Source organism: Dromiciops gliroides, chromosome 1, assembly GCF_019393635.1.
Source record: "Dromiciops gliroides isolate mDroGli1 chromosome 1, mDroGli1.pri, whole genome shotgun sequence".
Classification (NCBI taxonomy): domain Eukaryota; kingdom Metazoa; phylum Chordata; class Mammalia; order Microbiotheria; family Microbiotheriidae; genus Dromiciops; species Dromiciops gliroides.
Window position 1 is genome coordinate 666,412,025 of NC_057861.1, and position 22,056 is coordinate 666,434,080.

The 22,056-nt window shown below is 45.1% G+C and overlaps 1 protein-coding gene across 4 annotated transcripts in view; it reads right to left on the minus strand.

The window, feature by feature from the left end:
• Positions 1–21,323, minus strand: part of PFKFB4 (6-phosphofructo-2-kinase/fructose-2,6-biphosphatase 4) — a 75,887-nt gene extending 54,564 nt beyond the window's left edge. For 3 of the 4 annotated variants that reach the window (XM_043975812.1, XM_043975811.1, XM_043975810.1), the window contains exon 1: positions 13,984–14,188. In XM_043975812.1, coding sequence (XP_043831747.1) covers positions 13,984–14,080 — 97 coding nt within the window. In that variant the 5' untranslated portion in view covers positions 14,081–14,188. Of the gene's footprint in view, positions 1–13,983; positions 14,189–21,174 lie in introns of those variants that run through there. The other variant, XM_043975813.1, reaches the window with a different exon arrangement.
• Between the last annotated feature and the right edge of the window lie 733 nt (positions 21,324–22,056).

Genomic DNA, 22,056 nt, shown 5'->3' on the forward strand with positions numbered 1-22,056 from the left:
ACTTCACTTTGCATCAACTCATACAAGTCTTTCCAGGCTTTTCTGAAAAACATTCCCTTCACCATTTCTTAAAACACAACAGTATTCCTTCACATTAATGTACCATTATTTGTCTAACTATTCTCCAATTGATGGGCACTCTACCCGCCCCCTGCAGTTTCTAATTCTTTGCCACAATGAAAAGAGCTTATATGTGTGTATATACACATATTTGTGTGTGTGTGTGTGTGTGTATATATATATATATATATATAATTTTCCTCTTTTCTCCAGTTTTCTCTTTTGTCATCTTTACCAATCTGATAACTGTACAGTGAAATTTTTATTTTCCTATTGATTAAGTGAAATGGACACATGCCTGCCTGGGTCCCCACAAAAGCCTCCTTTGTAATACTTATTTCTTTCCTCTAAAATATCTCAAACCCAACCCAGAAATTGCACTTACTAACCACTATGACCTGACCCATCAAATTCTTTCATGAGGGTGGAAATGGGAGAGATCTGGAAAGGGAGAGAGGGTAAACAGGCAGTTTTTCAATGAAGAAATCAAAACTATATTTAATCATATGAAAAAATGTTCTAAATGCTCTAAATCTAAATTGATTGAGACATGCAAATTAAAACAACTTTGAGATCATCTTACACCTATCAAATTGACTAAAATGATAGATGCCCTTCAATCAGGGAATGGCTAAACAAGCTGTGGTATATGATTGTGATGGAATACTACTAAGATATTAGAAATGCTGAACTGTTGGATTTAGAAAAATATGGAAAGACTTAGACCTAAAAGAACTGACAAATAGAAATATGCATATTTTGTGTTTTATGTGTACATTTACAGATATGTATGTTTACATATATACATACATATATATATGTGTGTGTGTGTGTATATACACATGTTTGTTTTCACATTTTAATTGTAGCCATCACTTGGAGGGAGAGACGGAGGAGGGAAAAAAGTGCACAGCAGAGAACAAAAGAAAAGTTAGAAGGAAGCACAGAAAAGCTAGGCAGCTTTGAAAACAATGTGTGGTATTTATTACATAGGTTTTCTTGAAATGGAAATTCATTGCTTTATTTTTTTCTTTTCTCATTCTATATTTAAGTTTAAAATGAATTAAACAAATTTAAAAGGAAGGAAAGAAAGAGGTTTAGCTACTCTGAGAGTTCAGGAGGCCTATGACTTAGTTGTGAACCACAGTGGGAAGGGCATTAAATTTGAAGCTGGATGACTTCCTCAATTCAAATCTCAGCACAGATATTTACTACCTAATTGACCTGAGGCAAATTATTTAATCTCTCTGGGTCTCAGTTTCTCTTCAGTAAAATGAGGATGCTGCTGGGGCAGCTAGATGGCACAGTGGTTAAAGCACCGGCCCTGGATTCAGGAGTACCTGAGTTCAAATCTGGCCTCAGACACTTGACACTTACTAGCTGTGTGACCCTGGGCAAGTCACTTAACCCCCATTGCCTGCAAAACCAAAAAACCAAAAAAAAAAAAAAAATGAGGATGCTGGACTAGCTGACTTCCAAACGCCAACCCACTTATAGTTGTCAGTCCTTCATTCTCTTTTTTTTATTTTTTAATCAAAGTATTTTATTATTTTCCAGTTACATGTAAGGATAGTTTTCAACATTTATTTTCATAGGATTTTTAGTTCCAAATTTTTCTCCCACCCTCCCTTCCCTCTCTCCTCCCCAACACAGAAAGCAATCTGATATAGGTTATATATGTGCAATCACATTAAACATATTTCTACATTAGTCATCTTGTGAAAGAAGAATCAGAGCACAAGGGAAAAACCTCAAAAAAGAAGGGAAAAAAGTCCAAAAGTAGAAACAATATAGTTTAATCTTCATTCAGAATCCACAGTTCTTTTTTTCTGGATGTGGAGAACATTTTTCTTTTTCTTTTTCTTTTTTTTTTTGGCGGGGCAATGGGGGTTAAGTGACTTGCCCAGAGTCACACAGCTAGTAAGTGTTAAGTGTCTGAGGCCAGATTTGAACTCAGGTCCTCCTGACTCCAGGGCCGGTGCTCTATCCACTGCGCCACCTAGCTGCCCCAATGGAGAACATTTTCTATCATGAGTTCTTTGAAATTGTTTTGGATCACTGTACTGCTGAGAAGAGCCAAGTCTATCACAATTATTCATCACACAATATTGCTGTTACTGTGTACAATGTTCTCCTGGTTCTGCTCCTCTCAGTCAGCATCAGTTCATCTAAGTCCTTCCAGGTTTCTCTGAAATCCTCCTACTCATCATTTCTTATAGCACAATAATATTCCATTACATTCATATACCACAACTTGTTTAGCCATTCACCAACTGATGGGCATTCCTTTGATTTCCAATTCTTTGCCACCACAAAGATATTTTTGTACATGTGGGTCCTTTTCCCTCTTCTATGATCTCTTTGGGATACTTACTGACCTAGCAGTGGTACCACTGAGTTAAAGGTTAGTCCTTCCTTCTCAAAGAAGACCAAGGTATCAGGGTGATCATGATTTTCCTGAATTGGATTTAAGTGAGGGAGGGCTGTGTAAGGTCACCAACCTCACTCTCTCCTCCTGAGCCATCTGGGTCCAGTGGGCAAGATGACTGGAGATGGCGCCAGATGTTTTAAGGCAATTGGGGTTAAGTGCCTTGCCCACAGTCACATAGCTAGTGTCTGAGGTGAAATTTGAACTCAGGTCCTTGACTCCAGGGCCAGTGCTCTATCCACTGAGCCACCTATCTCTGCCCCTAAACCCTTCCCTCCTTGTAGCTATAAATTTATGACCCAATGAATTTGGTGGCTCACCCTGCAGAGATCCATCCCCACCATTCCAGTTCTATTCTCTAGGCATATATCCCTTCCCACCAAGGTCCTATCAAATCCATGCCACTATTATATAATCCAACCTTCTCATTTTACAGAAGGGGAAAGTGAGGCCCAGAAATCTGAAGTGACTTCCTCAGGCTTGGTTATTTAGCAGTACCATTATTGGAGACATAAACCAAGGTCCTCTAACTGCAAAACCTATGTTCTACCCAAGGTGCCTACCCTTTGTTTCTATGAGCGTGGAAGGATTTTGAAACAAAAGTCTGTCCCTGTGCATCTGAGTTTCCCAATAGCCAGTTATTTTTCTGTCCCTGGCAGCAGAGAAAGGTCAAATCCCATGAGCTTTCTTTACTGAGAAACAGTCTTAAGCCTCCCTTTAACATTTTGTTTTCAGAGAGACGGACTCCCCAGGAGCCCCTTCTGAAGGCAAATCTTTCCATCTGACACCCACTAGAATGATTCCATGTCTACCCTGAAGAGAGAAAGCAACAAGAGTGAGGTCTCCTTCCCTTCTTCAGGACAGCAGCTGCTCTGCAGATCCAGCTGCCAGGAGATGGGCCCACAGGACAGAGGTCACACAAACCAGGAGCCTGTCATCCCCCCCAAACATCCGGGCGGGGTGTGAGTACACACTGACAGGAATCAGAACGGACTCTTACCACACAAGGCAACAAGTTGAAAATTAATTATCTAAAACAACAGAGTATCCTGTACATGTGGCATTTTGTTTTGGTTTTGTTTCCAGTGTTTAGATCAGACAAGAGTTCCTTGTCATTCCACATAAGGAAACTCTCCCCAATACTACCTGCCTGGCAACTTAGAATTGCCTAGGGGCACTGAGAGGTTTAATGATTTTTTTTTTTTAGGGACAGTCAACAAAGCTTTAGTAATTCCTTACTATGTGACAAGCACTGTACCACACAGATAGTATGTGTCAGACAGAGGTAAGACTTGTACCCAGATCTTCCAAAGCCAGATCCCTAACGACTACCCAACATTACCACTCATTGTTTATTTACAGGGACAATTTTAAATCCCAGCAGCTAAGTACCTCTGAGGTCCCTAGATTCCCAGGTCCTACACCCATTCTTTAGTATTTTGCCCAGGACACTAAGGCACTGATCTCTGGCTTCTGTACCCCATCTCTGCGCACCCTGGGCCAGGCCATAAACTCTTACACTCCAGGTCCTATGAAGTCTATCTCTGAGGACCTGTTTGGCCTGGGCCACAAAGACCAAGTCTTGCAACTAAGTGGGACATGGTTCATTCAAAAGGCTAAATAGGCCACTGTCCCCTGCCTTGCTTGGAAGGGAATCACAGAAATTAAGCGGATCCCCTATGGATGAAGATTCTCTGAATGTACCAGGGAAAGGGTATGGAGAACAAGTGGAGATGCCAGGGCAGGATGGCACAAGGGAAAGCACACAGGCCTGAGACAGGGCCGTTGGGCCTGGATCTGGTCTACAGCCAGGTGAGTTAGTGAATCCATCAATATTCATTCATTAAGCTTCTACCATATGCCAGAAACCTTTGTTAAGGTCTGGCATTACAAAGAAAGGCACAAAGACAAGGGTGTGCCACTGAGGAGCTCACAATCTACAGGAGTCACTGAATCTGTTTGCTAATCTATAAAATGAAGACAATATTTGTACCACCTACTTTATAGGTAAGTTGTGAGGATGAATGGAGGGAAAAGATGTCCTGAAGATGGGAGAGCTTATGATAGGAGAAGGAGGGAGTAAGTATTTATATAGTACCCAACACATGCCAGGCACTGTGCTGAGTGCTTTTTGGGGTTGTTTTTTCCAAAAATTATCTCATTTGATCCTCACTTCTAAAAAGTAGGTGCTATTATCTCAATTTTACAGTTTGAAGAAACTAAGGGAAACAGAGCTTAAGTGACTTGCAAAGGGTCACAGAGCTAGTAAATATCTTAGATCACATTTGAACTCAGGACTTCCTTGACTCCAGGTCCAGCACTCTAATCATTTTGCCACCAGCTACCTCCCATTAATTTTGTTATCAATAACAAAATACACCTCTAAAACCACTTATGATAATTTAGGAATAAAAGCCAATCGGTTTGAGGAGGCAAAATGAAATAAATGTTCATTTCCCCTGACTGGGATCAAACCTTGCCTTCAGCTTAGTGCTTCCTAATAGCCAAGGGTAGAAGAAACTCAATTAGATCTTGGCTCTAATGGTCTTAGACAAGTCACTCAACTTCCCTGGGCCCCGTTTCCTTATCTGAAAAATTGAAGATTGAACTAGATGATCTCTAAGATTTTTTCCATTTTTCGATCTGTGATTTCTCACATGAGAAAGGAAAGAAAATAAGTCCCTCTCCCACCCACACAAAGCTCAGGACCGGCCTTCAGAGCAAACATCTCTTACAGTGTCCACTAGACCATCACACCATCAACCCTGAGGAATCTGTGACCCTCCAAATCATCACTGCAGCCACAGAGTAAACAAAGCAGTTTCAAAAGGCCAAAGATTATAAAAGGAGATGAGTAGCCAGAAAATAAGAAGAAAAGGTTTAAAGGGATGTTCTAAAAAGCAAATGAGATGTTTTTTCATCTGACCTTAGAACCACCAAATGACCAACACATGAAGAGGGGACCTAGAGGCAACCTAATCCCACCCTCTTATTTTATTTTTACAGATGAGGAAACTGAACACGTGCATTGAAAGTGATTTGTCGGGGGCAGCTAGGTGGCACAGTGGATAGAGCACTGGCCCTGGAGTCAGGAGTACCTGAGTTCAAATCCGGCCTCAGACACTTAACACTTACTAGCTGTGTAACCCTGGGCAAGTCACTTAACCCCAATTGCCTCACTAAAAAAAAAAAAAAAAAGTGATTTGTTCAGTGGCTGAGCCAGGAACTACAATCCAAGTTCTTTCCAATGCACTAGATTTTACTATCCTGCTTTTTTCCCCTCAATTTTGAAATCTTTGTTAAAGGTTCACTTGAGAGGAAGAAACATGTTGTGGATATTGACAACACCCCCCTCACTCTCAACCCCCCCCCAAAACCCAAGTCCTATCATGCCATCATCAGTGATGGAAGCTTTTATGAGAAACGAGATGTTTTTCACTCTCCATCTGTCAAAAAATTTAAAAATTAATGGCAGTAACCAAGAGAACTTTGTATACAGTTAACAGCAATATTATTCAAAGAATAACTGAACAACTAAGCTATTCTGAGTATTATAACTATTCAAATCAGCTACAAAGGACCTATGATGATGCTATCTACCTCTGGAGAAAGAAACTGATAAGCAGAAGTATGCATAGTACAGTTTTGGCTATATATCTGTGTCGAATGGTGGCCATCTATAGTGCGGTGTGAGGAGGGAGGGAGGGAGTTCACAACTTAAAACGTAACAAAAAATTTCAAGAAATTGAGTTATTTTAAAAAGAGGCATTTAAGATACTAAAATGGAAGTGACTGCAGAAAGTTCCTCATGCCCCCAAATTGGTGAGGCAGCACAATCCTGTCGGGGATGGCACTAAGGGCTTATCTGTATGGGATAGAAAGCTAGTCCAGAAACCCTGAGGTCTTTTCTACTCCACTATTCCACCTCCCAGGGAGCCCTCTTCACTTCCTTTCCTCTCTGCAATGTTGAGTATGGTGTTATAGGAGTGAGATATTCTCTGTATAGGCAGGAGGTCGTGTTTTTGTTGATGCTGCTGCCACCGCCACTTCATACTTCAAACTCATACTGAGCCTACAATCTACCAACCTGGTGGGGGGGCTTTTGGGAGCATAAACTACTGTTTGTCTAACTACATTTCTATGAAGTTATGATTTGTGTTTCTCACTCAAATGGAACTAGATAAATGAGACCTGACAAAGGAAAGATGGGACCGAAGAAGGCAACTTCTTCCTTGAAACTTAAGGGAAAATCTTCCGAATTCACCCTTACCCACTCTTCTCCTCTAACAACAGCCTTCTGAGGGCGGAAGACCTAGGATACGACTGTTTGCTTAGAAATACTCAATGTCGGGCAGCTAGGTGGCGAAATGGATAAAGCACCAGCCCTGGATTCAGGAGGACCTGAGTTCAAATCTAGCCTCAGACACTTGACACTTACTAGCTGTGTGACCCTGGGCAAGTCACTTAACTCCCATTGCCTGGCAAAAAAAAGAAAGAAAGAAAAAGAAAAAGAAAAAATACTCGATGTGTAGCCCAGAGGGAAATCATGGCACATGGAACATCTTGGTATATGTAGCAAAAACAGGACTGAAGATCAAGAGATCCAAGTTGTATCTGACACTGTCTCAGGCTAAAACCCTCACTAAGTCCTCTCTTCTTTCTTGATCTGTTTTCTTCTCTATAAGAAGCTGATGATTAGGAGCTGATGATTTTGAAAGTCCTTATTAGTTCTAAATCATGATACAGAGAACTTTTTTAGCTTTGCCAGTCTGGTTTTCAGAGGGGGAGTGGGAGTGAAAAAAGTAGAAATTGGCACCCTGCAAGCCAATGCATTATATGGGTTGAACTAGATGCTCCCTAAGATTGAAGGTCCAAGAATGAATGGCACAGGTCAAGAGAAGTGTGAGTGTGCCTGTAAGGGAACCTATCATTAATGCCATAACTCCCAGTGTTGGAGGGACTAGAATGATGATAAGACTGTGATCATCTTCTGCTCTCAGTGATCTTCCTCCCCAATTTCTCCAGCTCCCTATGAAGGAGATTCTTCTGTATTTATTTCCTACTTACTTATCCGGGTACACATTTTTCCCTGGAGTAGAATGGAAGGCTACCTGAAAGAAGTTTCAGTTTTAGTTTTGTATCCTCACAGCCTAGGACAGTGCTTTGTACTTCAAGGTAAATGCTTCTTGAATTGGAAATCAAAGGAGTGCTCATCAATTGGGGAATGGCTAAACTGGCTGTGGCATATGATGGGGATGGAATATTATTGTGCTATAAGAAATGACAACCAGAATGACTTCAGAAAGGCCTGGAAAGACTTGTATGAACTGATGTACAGCGAAGTGAGCAGAATCAAAGGAACACTGTGCACAGAGGCAGCAATACTGTCTGATGAAGAACTATGAATGAACTAACCATCCTCAGCAATACAATGATCCAAGACAGTCCCAAAGGACTATTGATGAAACATACCATCCACCTCCAAAGAAAGAACTGATATTGATTGAACACAGACTGAAGCAGGCTATTTTTCACTTTCTTTTTTTTTTTTGGTTATGGGAGTATTATGAGCCCTGATTACTCCAAAAATTTTTTCCTTGAAACCAGCAGTTTTCCCTTTCTTCTTGAAACTAAACCAAAGGACAGACACACCCAAAGAGATAAGCAGCACCAGAACGGACTGAGTTAGCTCCAGGACCACCACCCTGCATTACAGTCTTCCTCACCCCCTAGATGAGGTAATCCTGTTAGGTGTGGCTGCACCAGGAGGGGACAAAGAAACCGCCCACCAGCAGACTGCTTTCCACCCACTAGGACAGAATTAGTGCCCATCACCAGATTGCCCGGACCCATCAACAAACTACCCCAACCCACTGCCAGACGACTTCCAATCCATTACCCAACAAGGGACATTTCACCCATGCCATTTTAGCCCTATAAAAGGGCGCTCCCCAGGCTAGTTGGGGAGGAAAGTGTTTAAACCTTCCTCCGGCCAGTTTCTCTTCTACCCCAATAAACCTGTTCTTTTATTCCTAACCAGGACTTGCTTGAGAGTGTAATTCTTTACAGAGGCATCCTAAGGACCCACATGCTTTCCCCCATAATATTTTGATCAAGTTTTCTTGTACAAAATGACAAATATGGTAATACTTTGCATGATCATACCTGTATAACCCATGTCTGATTGCTCACCTCCTCAGGGAGGGGGGAAGGTAGGGAGGGGAGGAGGGATAAAAATTAGAACCCCAAACTATAAATAAAAATGTTTATTACATTAAAAAAAATGAATGCTTCTTGAGTATTTCTTTTTTCTAAGACACAAGGAAGCTCGGAGGAAGACTGGTTTGTTTGGGGTTTTTGCTAAAATATCCGGGAGACAAATACTAACACTTTTGCTGTTTCCCGTTTCTACTTCTCAGATTCCTGTTTAAATCCCTACCACTCTAAGGGAACTGCCCTTATCCAAGGTCACCAATGAGAGCCAAGTCTAAATAGCTTTATCCAAACAGTCTTATCTTCCAGGTCTCTCTCCTTCCTTAGTTTCCTTTGATTCTCCTCCTACCTCCCTAAGCACTCCTTCTAGACAGCTTTCCTTGGAGCTTTTTCCTTATCCTGCCTCCTTCCTGAAAAACTCTGCGGTTTGCCCCCTTCTCTCTTTCTCTCCCTAGAATATTGCATTCACTCCCATGGCTTCAACTATCACTTCGATGTTCCCCCAATCTTTCTTTTTCTAGCACTGACCTCTCTTCTGAGCTCCAGACCCACAAATCCAATATGGGTATTTGACCAGCACTGAAAACTCAACTTGTCTAAAATAAAATTCATCTCACTCCCCCTTCCTCCTTCAGACTTTATATTTTAAATGTTTTATTGACAAATTGTTTTGTCAACATAGATCCCACCACACTGACCCATAAGGGGAAACAGAAATCCCAGGATGCTGTTCCTCCATAAGGCTATGTATAGACACATGACCCATCTTTATCCTAGTTTAATTTTCTTGGTAACTTATACTCTATAATACTAGTAACTCTACTAATCTGTGTAAGTTTCTTAACCTCTATAGGCCTCAGTTTCTTTCTATATAAATTGAAGTAGCTGAAGTAATTGTCCTCTAATGTTCCTTCTAGATCTGAGTCTAATTTAAATGTAAATCATTATTACACAAGATTATTTGGAATGATGTTTAATGTTAAGTTTCTAATAAAAAATAAATTGCCCAACTTGGGGAGAATTTCCTTGGGTAAATTTCCAGTTGCCAATAGTGCTCTAAGAATAGCATTGGATGAGATAGATGAGATAGTGAGCTGTGCTAAAAGGATAAACCACATTGATGAGATCAGAGACTTTGAAGTATTTCTTCTGAATTTTATAATGCCTTTATTTACATAGTTATAGTCAGTGTATGTATTATTCTTTTGGCTCATCCTTCCATCCTAGGAACCAAGTGTTCCTACACTTCACTTCTCTATGTTCCTTACAGTCATCATTTCTTACAGCTCAATATTCTATGTGACAACTTACTCTGCCATCCTCCAATTCCAGGGGCACATAGTTTGCTTTCAACTCTTTACTAATACAAATAGTGCTGCTATGAATATTTTCATGTGGGGCTTTTCCTGTCAATAATTCCATCTGGGTGCAGTCCTAAAAGTGGGATTGCTGGGGCAAAACATGAACAGTTTTGTAACTTTTATTGTATAAACATGTATTTCTTCCAAAACAGTATTTCACCAACATTCCAGATATTTCACAATATTTCCAAAACAAAATTTTATAGCTCTGCCAGCAGTGAATTAACTCACTTTCAACTACCAGAATAAATGCTATTTTTTATCATATTTGGCAGTTTGAGGATGTAAGGTAAGTGTCTTAATTGTACTTCATCACAGCATTTCAGAGTTGCATTAATCTGCATTTCCCTGATTACTAGCAATTTCCTCCCCCACCCCAAACACCAGTTGACAGTTTGTTTTGCCTTTTGAAAAGTGACTTAATATATTTTGACAATTTATTTATTAGGTAATGGCTTATAATTTTAATTGTGTCTATTAATGGCACCACCAATAATACCAAAACTAGGCTTTAAACTCTGAAGTTGTTAACCTGGAAATTAAGGAAACAATCAATATAGGAGAAATAAGGTCTTTAATCAGGGCAGAGGAACTATAGCTCGAGGACAGGGTTTTTATGGGGTAACAGAACAAAAGGGGAACCAAAAGGTTGCCCCAGAGGGACGTATAGCTACTTAATGTAAATGAACCTTTGACAAAAGAAATAATAGAACTGCTCCTAAATTAAGTATAGGCGTTACTGACTCTGAATAGAAACTACTTAGTGCAGATAGACTCTTTTACAAAATAATCACAAAGTCCAGGGAGTAAGGTGGGGAACTTTGGGAGGGGGTAAGTTGCTTGGGGGAAGGTCCTTAAGTCCATCAAGAGTCGGGAAATGGGGGGTGGCTAGGTGGCGCAGTGGATAAAGCACCGGCCCTGGTTCGGATCCAGCCTCAGACACCTGACACTCACTAGCTGTGTGACCCTGGGCAAGTCACTTAACCCCCATTGCCCCGCAAAAAAAAAAAAAAAAAGAGTCAGGAAATGACAAAGACAGTCAGCCCCAGGCAATGCATTTGTCTGGGAAAGAGGGGACTGGGTGGGGAATCTCAGTAAATTTTGTAGTTCTCAAAGTCACATTTGATTTTTCCTTCTCTCATCTCCCACATCCAGTCAAGTTCCAAGTCTTGGTGATGCCACCTGCACAATGACTTCTCAGATATGCCTCTCCTCTTACCTATTCCCATAGCTACTACTCTAGCACTGATCCTCACATCTCTGCAATGGCCTACTGAAGTAGCCTCCTAACTAGATTCCCTGTATTTATAGGCTCTCCCCTAGAATCTATGCTTCATATAGCTTCCCAAACAATTTTCCTAACGTACACATCCAACCATTGCCGTGGTACACATTCCCAGGCTCAGAAACTTTCAGTTGCTCCCCACAGCCCACTGAATAAAACTCCCTTTTATATTCCAGTTGGCCTGGAGGTCCAGATCAAATGTCACTTTCTCTATGAATTATTCCCTGGGCCTCCCATCTAAAAGCAATCGCTCCCTTTGAGTTTCCTCAGTCCAGTGTCGATAACCACCCTGTGTTTAACACAACTCGCTTTGTTCTATCTCCCTATTTTATTCCCCCTCTGCAACCCCAGAGTAGAGAATCTGTCTTACCTCTCTATCACCTTCCTCCCTACGCCCCCCAAGGACACAAGTGATTAAATATTTGTAGAACTAATGAAGAGTAAAAAATCCTAAAGGAGAGGCAGAAACTTGTTTTGCGATTGGCTTATGCTCTATTTTTAAGTGTGAATTCAAACAGAGAAATGTGGATTGTTTCCCTGGAAACAGAAAAGAAATTCTACCAAAAGGATGCAGGCACATGGATTGTATATAGATAGATAATAAGGTTTCCAACCCCCACTGAGTGTAAAGACAGAACCAGCTTGGAAAGCAAATCTCATAAAAGAAAGCCAAGTTCACAAGTTTTTCTGATAGCATGTCTGACAGGAGAAATGTAGCAGATTTTAGGAAACTTGAGTCAGAAAGAATCCAACTTTGGCATCATGAGAGGATTTAGTTGCAAAACTGTATGATTTGGGCTGGAGGGGGTGGAAGGAAGTACATGATTGCTGAGACTCACTGTTTTGGGACTCCCTGTTATGGGATAAAGGTCTTTGCCTATCCTCAGGGGCTGAGTCTAGATTGGAGTGGCCAACTTGAGGACTGAGGTGGAGTGACAGAGCCCACAAATCAAATGGAAGAGCCTTACTCTTTGGGGACTTTCCTTGATTGGTCTGATCTGTGACTATTCCCTGATTCTAGCACCTTAAGGTTGAAAGATTCAGTATCACCTGTGAGGGCCCCACAGAGAGAATTTAAACTTGTCAGACCAGAGGATGAAGGAGAGGCAGGTAAGAAATGTCAACCTTAGTCAGATTAGGGATGGGAGGGAAGGGAGGGGAAATGAAATCCTATCATAAAAGGCTAAAGGGACTTGAGAACAATTATGCCCCTTCCCATTCTGTTCTTCCTCTCTCACTCAGTGTCCCCAGACCCACTGTTGACCAACCAATGAAGGCAATAAGGGCTTCAGCAGGAACAGCTAGGTGGTTCAGTGGATAAAGCACCAGCCCTGGATTCAGGAGGACCTGAGTTCAAATCCGGTCTCAGACACTTGACACTTACTAGCTGTGTGACCCTGGGCAAGCCACTTAACCCCAATTGCCTCACCAAAAAAAACCACAAACCCCACAAAAAACCAAATAAGGGCTTTAGCAGCTACCAAGGACTTGCCAAAGACAGGTTGCCCAAGGGCCCTGGTCAACCCTGCCTGGAAAAAGAAGAGCCTGCCTCCAAACCAGCTGGTACATGGCCTTCCTCAGGTTCCTCTTCTAAACATGAATCCTGGACCCTCTTCTTAGGACCATCTGCCAAGGACAAGCCTGGGTTAGGCTGCACTTCAAACTCATAAGTGTGTGGGAAACACACACATTAGGGACTGAAAATTCACTGGAAGGGAAGGCTCAGACACACAAATACACTCAAGCCACACAATCAGGAGGAGGGGGAAAGGTAGTTTCCTCAGAGGTTACACAGACAGACACACCCAAAGGTCAATGTACAATAAGGATCACCAATAAATACTCTCTTGGAAGGTGGCTCATTCTGGGAAGGGGCAGAGGCAGTTTAACAGAATATTATCCAGTCATGTCATGCCCAGGGAGATTTCTGACTCCACTCACCCTGAGCATCCAGACACAGAAAAGGCTTAGTAATCCCTTTAAGGAAACCCAGGTTCAAAAAATGGAAGTGATCTGTCCAAGGCTGTACTACCGGTCACTCAGTACCTGATCTGGGTCTTAGAACGCAGGGCTTTTCCCTCTGTCCTCACCCCAGACTCTAGGGTCTCCTTCACCCACCTCCCGATGCCCACGGTTCCAGACTCCATTCCATATTCCAAGGAATCCCCACCACGATCACGGGTTAAACTGGATTTCCTGCTACCAAACGGAACAGCTCTTTCTTCCCTCCCCACAGCATCCTTTCCAGTCGGCCCCTGGTCTCTAACCCCAGTCGTTACCGCCTTCTAAGGGCACTCCGCGCACCCCTCACTAACAGGTGCAAAGGTGCACCGGCCAAAAGTACCCCTCTGGAGACAAGTCTATTGCCCCCCCACCCCACACGCCATCCCACCTCCCGGGTCACCTGGGCTACGCCTCCCCCCCTTTACATTCTTCCAGGTGCACCCACGCCCCTCACTTCCACTCGGACATGCGTGGTGCACCTAGACCCGCACGCCCCCTCCTCTCCCAGAGGACACATGTAATCCACCCCCCCCACCTCAGACCTGAGACGCGAGCAGCACTCTCCCCCCACCCCTCAAACCCCCCCATGCGCGCCCCCTCGCGGGCACGAGGGCGGCAGCCTAGCCCCTCACCTCCGCGCGGACACGCGTGCTGTGCCGGTCGGCCGTTGCTATATGGCAACCAGATCTTCTTCAGGGGGTTCTGGGTGAGCTCCCTGGGGGAGGCCATGGGGACGGGCCGCAGTTCCTGGCGGGCGCTGCGCAGCCGGGAACAGCTAGCGGGAGGCTGCTCGGAGGGCTGGGGACAGACACCTCCTCCTCAGCCGGCCGGAGATGGAGCCACTCCCAAAGGCGGGGCCCCGAGGCTCCACCCCCGCAGCACGTGGCCCCGCCTCCCCTCCTCCCTCCCCTCTCTCCGTCCGAGGCCCAGCCCCCAGCCCTTGAGGCCGGGGAGGGGGCGGGGAGGGGGGGAACCCTTCCTCAGCCCCGCCCCGTCAGCCTGGGGCCGCGGGGAGCGTGGGCTGGGAGAGGGAGGGGAGAAGAGCGGACTGCGTGATCCCAGATCTTCCAGCTCCTGGCGTGGAGCTGAGCAAGCAACTGAGGGAACTTCAGAGACGCCACCAGCTCTCCCCCACCCCTGCCCGAAAACTCCCTGGGCATCGGGGCCGGCTGAAGAGCTGTGCCTCCTTCCTTCTTTGCCCTTCTGGGATGAGGCTGCAGCTCCCACCCTCGCGTGTCTCCTTCCCCTTCTCTTGCTACAAGGCTCTCCCCCAACACACGAACCTTTCACATCTTCCAGACCCGTGACTCCTCTGAGATCCCAGAGGGAGACCAGCCCCGTGAATCTGGACAAGATCTTTTAACACTCTGAGCCTCAGTTTCTCCAACTGACAATAGGGAAGAGGGTGGTTAAGAAGATCTTTTAATGCCTCTCGGCTGGAGGAGGCTATGCCTGTGTAGGGCCAGTCAGGAATTGTTCCCTCTGGATCCTTACTGAAGGGGATTTCTCCTGAAGAAGATTTTTTGTTTGTTTTGTGGGGCAATGGGGGTTAAGTGACTTGCCCAGGGTCACACAGCTATTAAGTGTCAAGTGTCTGAGGCTGGATTTGAACTCAGGTCCTCCTGAATCCAGGGCCAGTGCTCTATCCACTGCACCACCTAGCTGCCCCCTCCTGCAGAAGAATTTAGCTCAATTTTGTGTTCTGGCAAAGAGCTAAGATACTTATGGGGTCCCAAGGATCAGGGATGCAATGGGTCTAGGCCAAGACACTTTAAGCTGCCTTGGACTGAGGAGTTGTGGAGAGTCAGGGGAAAGTACCTGTAAGGCCCTCTGGAAAAGGGGAAGGGAGGGGAAAGGAGCAAGGGGAAAGGTCATGAGGTGTGGTGGGTAGGGCCAGCCCAGATGCCAAGAGGAGCCTGGAGTTTGCCCTCTTGCCCAAGCACAGGCCCATGAAGTGAGAGCTCTGTCCCTGCATGACCGCCTGATCACTGAAGTGGACTCCATGTAGGTTAATTCATGGTTTCCTCGTTGACCTATCTTCATAGGTCAAGGGGCACTGTGGGTCACCCCTCTGAGTCCCTTCAGCACCATCTTACCTCATTCCCACCCTCAGACTCAGAGTGGAGATCAACCCAAACTCCACAGTCCTTCCTCTTTCCCAGGCCATCACTGAAACACGTGCTAAAAGATCACCTCCTCCAAGAAGTCTTCCAGGTTATAAATTTTGGGTCAAGGAACCTGAGTTTGAATCTGGGCTCTTTATGATCCTGAGCAAATCAATTACTCTCTGCGACCAGCTTCCTGAGCCATAAAATGAGGACATTGGACTACATAATCAGTTCTAACTCTATGAACACATGACGGCTTTATATTTATCCTACCTATCCCTACGCAGCTGAAGACTGGACTCTACCCCCAAATTTCCTCCCATCCTCTCCATATTTATGCCCCCCCCCATTCTAAGCAGTTCATGAAGTGATTTCCATGCACATCTTAATGTGTTTGTCATCTACGTATCCTTGTAAACGAATGCCCTACATATATGTATGTTCTGTGCTGAGCTATAGATTATTGGGCCAAGTCTTTGATTGGGTCTGTTGCCCCTAATGGATATCACGTCTATCCAGGGCAAAGCCAATATGTGTCCCAAGACCAGCTTCAGAAATTCCAAGAATCTGGTTGTGGTGAAAGGCATGACCAGGATAGCAGGGGGAGAGCTCATCCACCCAAACACACAGGGTGTAAATGTATTCTTATGGGGAATGGCCATATATGAATTAATTCTTTAAATATGGGGCCATAATCAAGGTCACAGGGTCCAGGAAACTCCCAGAAGGCATGGTTAGAAGGGAGTCAAAGCAGTAGGCCAGAGACTTCCTACTCACATCACAGTTGGAAAGACCAGGATGCAAGTAATAGCATTTATATAATGCTTTAAGGTTTGCAAAGCACTTTACTAATGAATACCTTATATTATCTTCACAATCCAGGAAGGTAGATGCTATTATCATGAATGGGTTTTTTTGGTTTGGTTTTTTTTTTTTTTGGTTTGGGGTGAGGCAATTGGGGTTAAGTGACTTGCCCAGGGTTACACAGCTAGTAAGTGTTAAGTGTCTGAGGCTGGATTTGAACTCAGGTACTCCTGACTCCAGGGCCAGTACTCTATCCACTGCGCCACCTAGCTGCCCCTGTCATGGATGTTTTACAGAGGAGAAAACTAAGGTAGATGGAGGTTAACTTATCTAGGGTATTTGAGGCTACATTTGAACTCGGGTCTCTCTGACTCTAGAGCCAGTGCTCTATCTACCTCACCACTCAGCTACCAAAAACCACACATAAAGAACATAGTTCTAGTTCCAAACAGCTTCTTCCCTACCTATCCTTCCCCATTCCACGTAAAGTCCACTAAAGATGCAAAAATGTCCCCTTTCTGAGAGAGTAAGCACCTTGACAGTTCTCTAATTCACATTTGATTTTCTTAGGAGATAGTCAGGACAAAGGTCTTTGCCTGACCCTCCTCTCTCAAAGACCCTGCAAACTTGCCTTGCTCCCAAGTACCCAACATACTTTTAGATTTCAGGGGAATCCATGAACTTGAATGGGAGAAAAAAATACACCTTTATTTTCACTCACCTCAGTCTGAAATTTAGCATTTCCATAAATTATGAATTGTAAAAAATCCATTCTTAGAAGAGGTTCATAAGCTTCACCAGACTTCCAAAGGGGTCTGAGACACACACCAAAAGGTCACAAACCCCAGCTGTGTACCTGCATTGCTGAGGGATGAGATCCAAGCATATTAAAAACCAAGAACAACTGACATAAGACTATGCCCACCCCAGCTATAGCCTGGGTACTGACTACTGGGTGTTCTGGAAGCCTTCAGCTACCCTGACAGTGCTTCGGCCTCTGGGCTCAAGGGTATAAAGAAGCCTGATGAGGGGCAGCTAGGTGGTGCAGTGGATAGAGCACCAGCCCTGGATTCAGGAGGACCTGAGTTCAAAGCCGGCCTCAGACACTTAACACTTACTAGCTGTGTGACCCTGGGCAAGTCACTTAACTCCAATTGCCTCACCAAAAAAAAAAAAAAAGAAGAAGAAGCCTGATGAGACCACCCTATCTTCATAGCTCAAAGAGGAAAGAGTCAAAGCCCATCAGGTAGAAGCCCATGGTTCATGGGCTGTAGATAGAACACTGTCAAGCCTTGACAGGATCATCAATGAGTTTCAATTTGCCCTAGCCTAGGGGACAGCTAGAGGAATGGACACACACACACACACACACACACACACACAAGAGAAAACATTCATACATGAATTTGGACTGCTTAAGTAGGCCTCCTTTCCATCCCCAGCATAGCCTGTCCCCTGGGACCCAGGCCGTGGGAGCCCAGGGCAGATTCTCCAGGGATCACTGATAGACACTTTCCCAAGAGCCTTAGACCTTCCTCCCTGCTCCCAGGAAGATGAAGTGGAGGAGACTGGGGAAGCCTGGGGAGTTAACCCTTGTAGTACTAAGGACTGATGAAGGACCCTTCCCATTGTAGAATCTATGGCTGAAGTGAGGGGAGGAGCCTGGCTAAGGGCAATTCAAGCTTCCACAACTAGCTCTTCTGAGCACCTCCCCTGCCCCCACTCCAGCAAACCAAAGCAGACCCCCTGACACCAAACACAACTACCATCAGCTCTCAATTCTGTGCCCAAACAGCAGGCAGACATAACTAACCCAGAATGTTCCATCTGGATCAGAACTTCATCACAGGGTTAAATTGAGGGTAGCAATGAACTTCTCTTCATTCGCATCTTTGGGTCATTGCTCAGCTTCAGAGCTTTTGATGACTTTCCACTACCAGAAGGATCAATTTTAAGTACCTCAATCCACCACAGGTCCCAACATACGTTTTATTTCTCTATTTTCTTCACCCTTTTTCTTTTATATCTTAAATTACTTCTCTATGCTTTTTTAAAAATGGTTATCACTTCCCAATGGTTTTCACTTCCATCTTCCTCCTTCCTTTATCCCTTTGTAATAGGAAACAGCTAAGCAAAAACAACACACCCTTGCCACATGGGACAATGACCCATTCCACACCTGTAGTTTACCACCTCTCTGCCAAAGAAGGAAAAAGCATGCTCAACATCAGCCCTCTGAAGTCTAATTTGGTCACCACATTGATCAGAGTCCTGATTTTTTCTGTTGCTTTTTACTTACATAATTGTCTCATTCCTGCCCCCCCCATCATGGAGGCTATAGTCAGTCCTGCTCCCCAGTTATTCTCTGTCCACCACCACTAACACCCAATTCAAGAGTGTCTAGCTATCCTTCAAGGTCCAACTCATTTCACCATCCAGACTGGTTTGCCACTGATAACTCTTCTATTCATTCTAGTTTTCTTCCTCTTATGAATCATTTCTAAATCTGTTGCTTCTCTTTAACCTTGTGAATCAACCCTAGAAAAGATAATCGTGTATATGGTCTGCATAGTGGCAAGACAGGGGAGAGAAGGGAGAGGGAGTGGAAAGCCAAACTAGAGCACAAAATTACCTTGGGGAAATGGAAGAATAATTAAGGCTGAGAGGAGAGGGACAGATTTCTGAGACCAGGGAGCCTAGAAGGAACCAGGACAGTCAGAAGGTTCATCTGCTTAAAAGTTGAGAGTTGGGGGCAGCTAGGTGGCGAAGAGGATAAAGCACCGGCCCTGGATTCAGGAGGACCTGAGTTCAAATCCAGCCTCAGACACTTAACACTTACTAGCTGTGTGACCTTGGGCAAGTCACTTAACCCCAATTGCCTAACACACAAAAAAAGAGATAAAAAAAAAGTTGAGAGTTGCCAGTGAATGTTTAGAAGATTGGAGGGGGGGGGGAGAATGCCATGAATGAACTGTGAAGAGTATTAGTACACAAGATCAGCAAGTTGTGAGATCTTTTACATGCCTTAAAGGTCTGGTTTAAAAAGACCATAAATTTAGAGCTAGGAGGCATCTTGGAGGTCATCTAGTCCAGCCCCTTGCAACATGGCAGCAAGCACCCTGGAAAGGATCTAGCTTCGGCTCTGCTATTGTCTGTGTGACAATGAAGATAAGACCTCCCTTCTCTAGGCCTCAGTCACCCCATCCTAGGGGTGGGTAACAACCCCTAGAGTTACTTTTGTGGAGACCTAAAGAATCAGTGGCTATGAACAGATGTTAGGGAAGGCTGTCACACATACTATGCAGATGTGAGCCTCAACACATCCAGTCCAGATTGGGGGGGGGGGTCACATGCTTTGCACAGATGTGAGAGAAGGTTGCACAGAAGAGAAGAGGGACCATCCTAACACCTAATGTGATGGCTGGGCCATGTCACTGCCTTGTACAAAAATGGTCCATGGCTCCACATTGCCCAGGCATTCCCTCCACAACCTACTTTTCCAGATTAATTTCCTACTGCCACCCTTCACACACATTACCTTCCAATCAAATGAAACTACTCAGTCTCCTGTTCCCATCCTGCCTTCTATCTCTGTTCATGCCATCAATGAATAGCACCCCCATCTCCAGTCCTCATCCTTGTTGAAATTCTTCATGACCCAACTCCAAGAAGCCTTCTCTGATTTTCCCAACTGAAAGTGATCTCTTTCTCTCCTCAAATTTCTCATAGTACTTTGCTTTGCTTGTATCCCTCCTTTGCACTTATCTCATTCTGCCTGGTATCATAGCTATTTGTGTACTTGTCCTTTCCTACTCCATTAAATTGTAAACTTCCTGGGAGCAGGGTCTTCGATCCATTCCATAGGAGGGGAAACTAAAATGAGGGAGGGGAAGCTGGAGGGGGAATGCTTAGCCTGGAGAAGAGGAGACTCAAGAGACAAAGATGACTTCAAGTATCAGAAAGAATGTCATTAGGAAAAGGGCTTAGATTTGGCCTTAGAGGGAAGACCTAGAAGCAATGTGTGGAAGAAGCAGAGGCAAATTTTTGCTTGTTAAGAGGAAAAACCTTATAATGAGAGCTATCCAAAGATACAATGGGCTGCCTCTGGAGGTAACGAGTGCTCCCTCATCCGAGGGACCACTTACTGGGTTTGTTGCATTGGAGAATCTTTTCTAGCAAAGGTGGGACTAGATACCCTCTGAAGTCCTTGCCAAATCTAAAATTCTGGGGTTCTCTAATTCATGGTTGTCCCTCTAGCTCAGCACAGAAGAGCACAAGGTCTCACACGTTTGGTTCTTAATGTGTTATTGTTTGTTTCTTAAAGAATGGCGAGAGGAAGGGTTGGGGGGAAGTTTTCGCTAGACAATATAATTGTAAACTCAGTATCCAAATGGGGGGGGGGGGCACTCAGAGGCTCTGGGGAGGGAAGGAGAGGAAACCTCCACATGGATGAGTCCTGAAGGATCTGTGCTTCCCACTACTGCCCAGGACAACCTCAGGGAAGAAAGGCTATTTTTAGCTCCCACTTCTGCCCCCTCCCCCCCAGTACAGCAGTTGGGGGTGGGGGGAGAAGAGGAGTCTGGGGCCACTCAAGAACCCCGAGAGAGTGAAAGAGGGAGTCTGACTCTCAGATGTCCCAGCCCTAAGCAACAGTGACGCCGGACAGACAAACTGACTGGACTGACAAATTGACCCCCTCCTTCAGCTGCAGGCCCCGCCCTCCCCCCCTATGGTCTACGCTCCAACAGTACCCAAAGGTGTACGCACAGGCGTATGCCACACTCCCCGCGAACTAGTTCCCAGAGGAGGGAGGTAGGATTGGGGTCAGGCTAAGTGAGCACACAGCCGAGAAAACCGTGCCTGGGACCCCTTCGCCCCCAGCCCCAGCCCCAGCCCCATGACCTTTCCTACCTCTCAGACCCGCCTGGGCCGCTCGTTGGCTCTTCAGGTCAGACATCGGGATCAGTCGGGACCCCCTCCCTAGGAGCGCAAGCAGCTGTTTGCTCCAGGGGCCAGGACCCACCCGGGCCCGAGGGCGCAGGGGCAGCCCCAGCCCCTCCTCCCGGGCCCCGCCCCTGGAGAACACACCCTGGCCCCGCCCCCTGCACTCCTCAGGCCCCGCCCCGGAGGGATTAGGCCCCGCCCCCTCCTGGCGAGCCCCCTCCAAGTCAGAACCCACAAGAGCTGGGGGCTCCTTGCTTCTGCACGTGAATGGGAGAAGCGAGGGAAACTTCCCCGCTGAAGGGGCGCGGGGCCACCTCTGGGAGGGACAGAGGAATGGGGGAGGGGGGTGTCTGTGTAATAAACAAGGGCTGCTGGCTGGTCTCACAGCGATCCCACGTACACATCTCCTTCCCGGACGGCCCAGGTCTTGGGGTGAAGAAATTGAGTCACTGGCTTTACCCTGCGCATTCTGGGCAAGTCCCTCATACCCGCCCTAGAGTCAGGCGCGAGAAAGTCGGTACCCATTCTGGTGTCCGCTCTAAGGCAGTCAGTGGTGTCCCTCCCGACTCATAAGCATCTCTGAGGGCTGCCTGTTGACTCAGTTTTAAAACATGTTATCTATATTTTGTCGCATTTTTATTTATTTTGGTAAATATTTCCCAATTAATTTATTTTCTTTTTCTTTTTTTTTTGTAGGGCAATGAGGGTTAAGTGACTTGCCCAGGGTCACACAACTAGTAAGTGTAAAGCGTCTGAGCCGAATTCGAACTCAGGTCCTCCTGAATCCAGGGTAGGTGCTTTATCCACTGGGCCACCTAGCTGCCCTCCCCCATTACATTTTAATCTGGT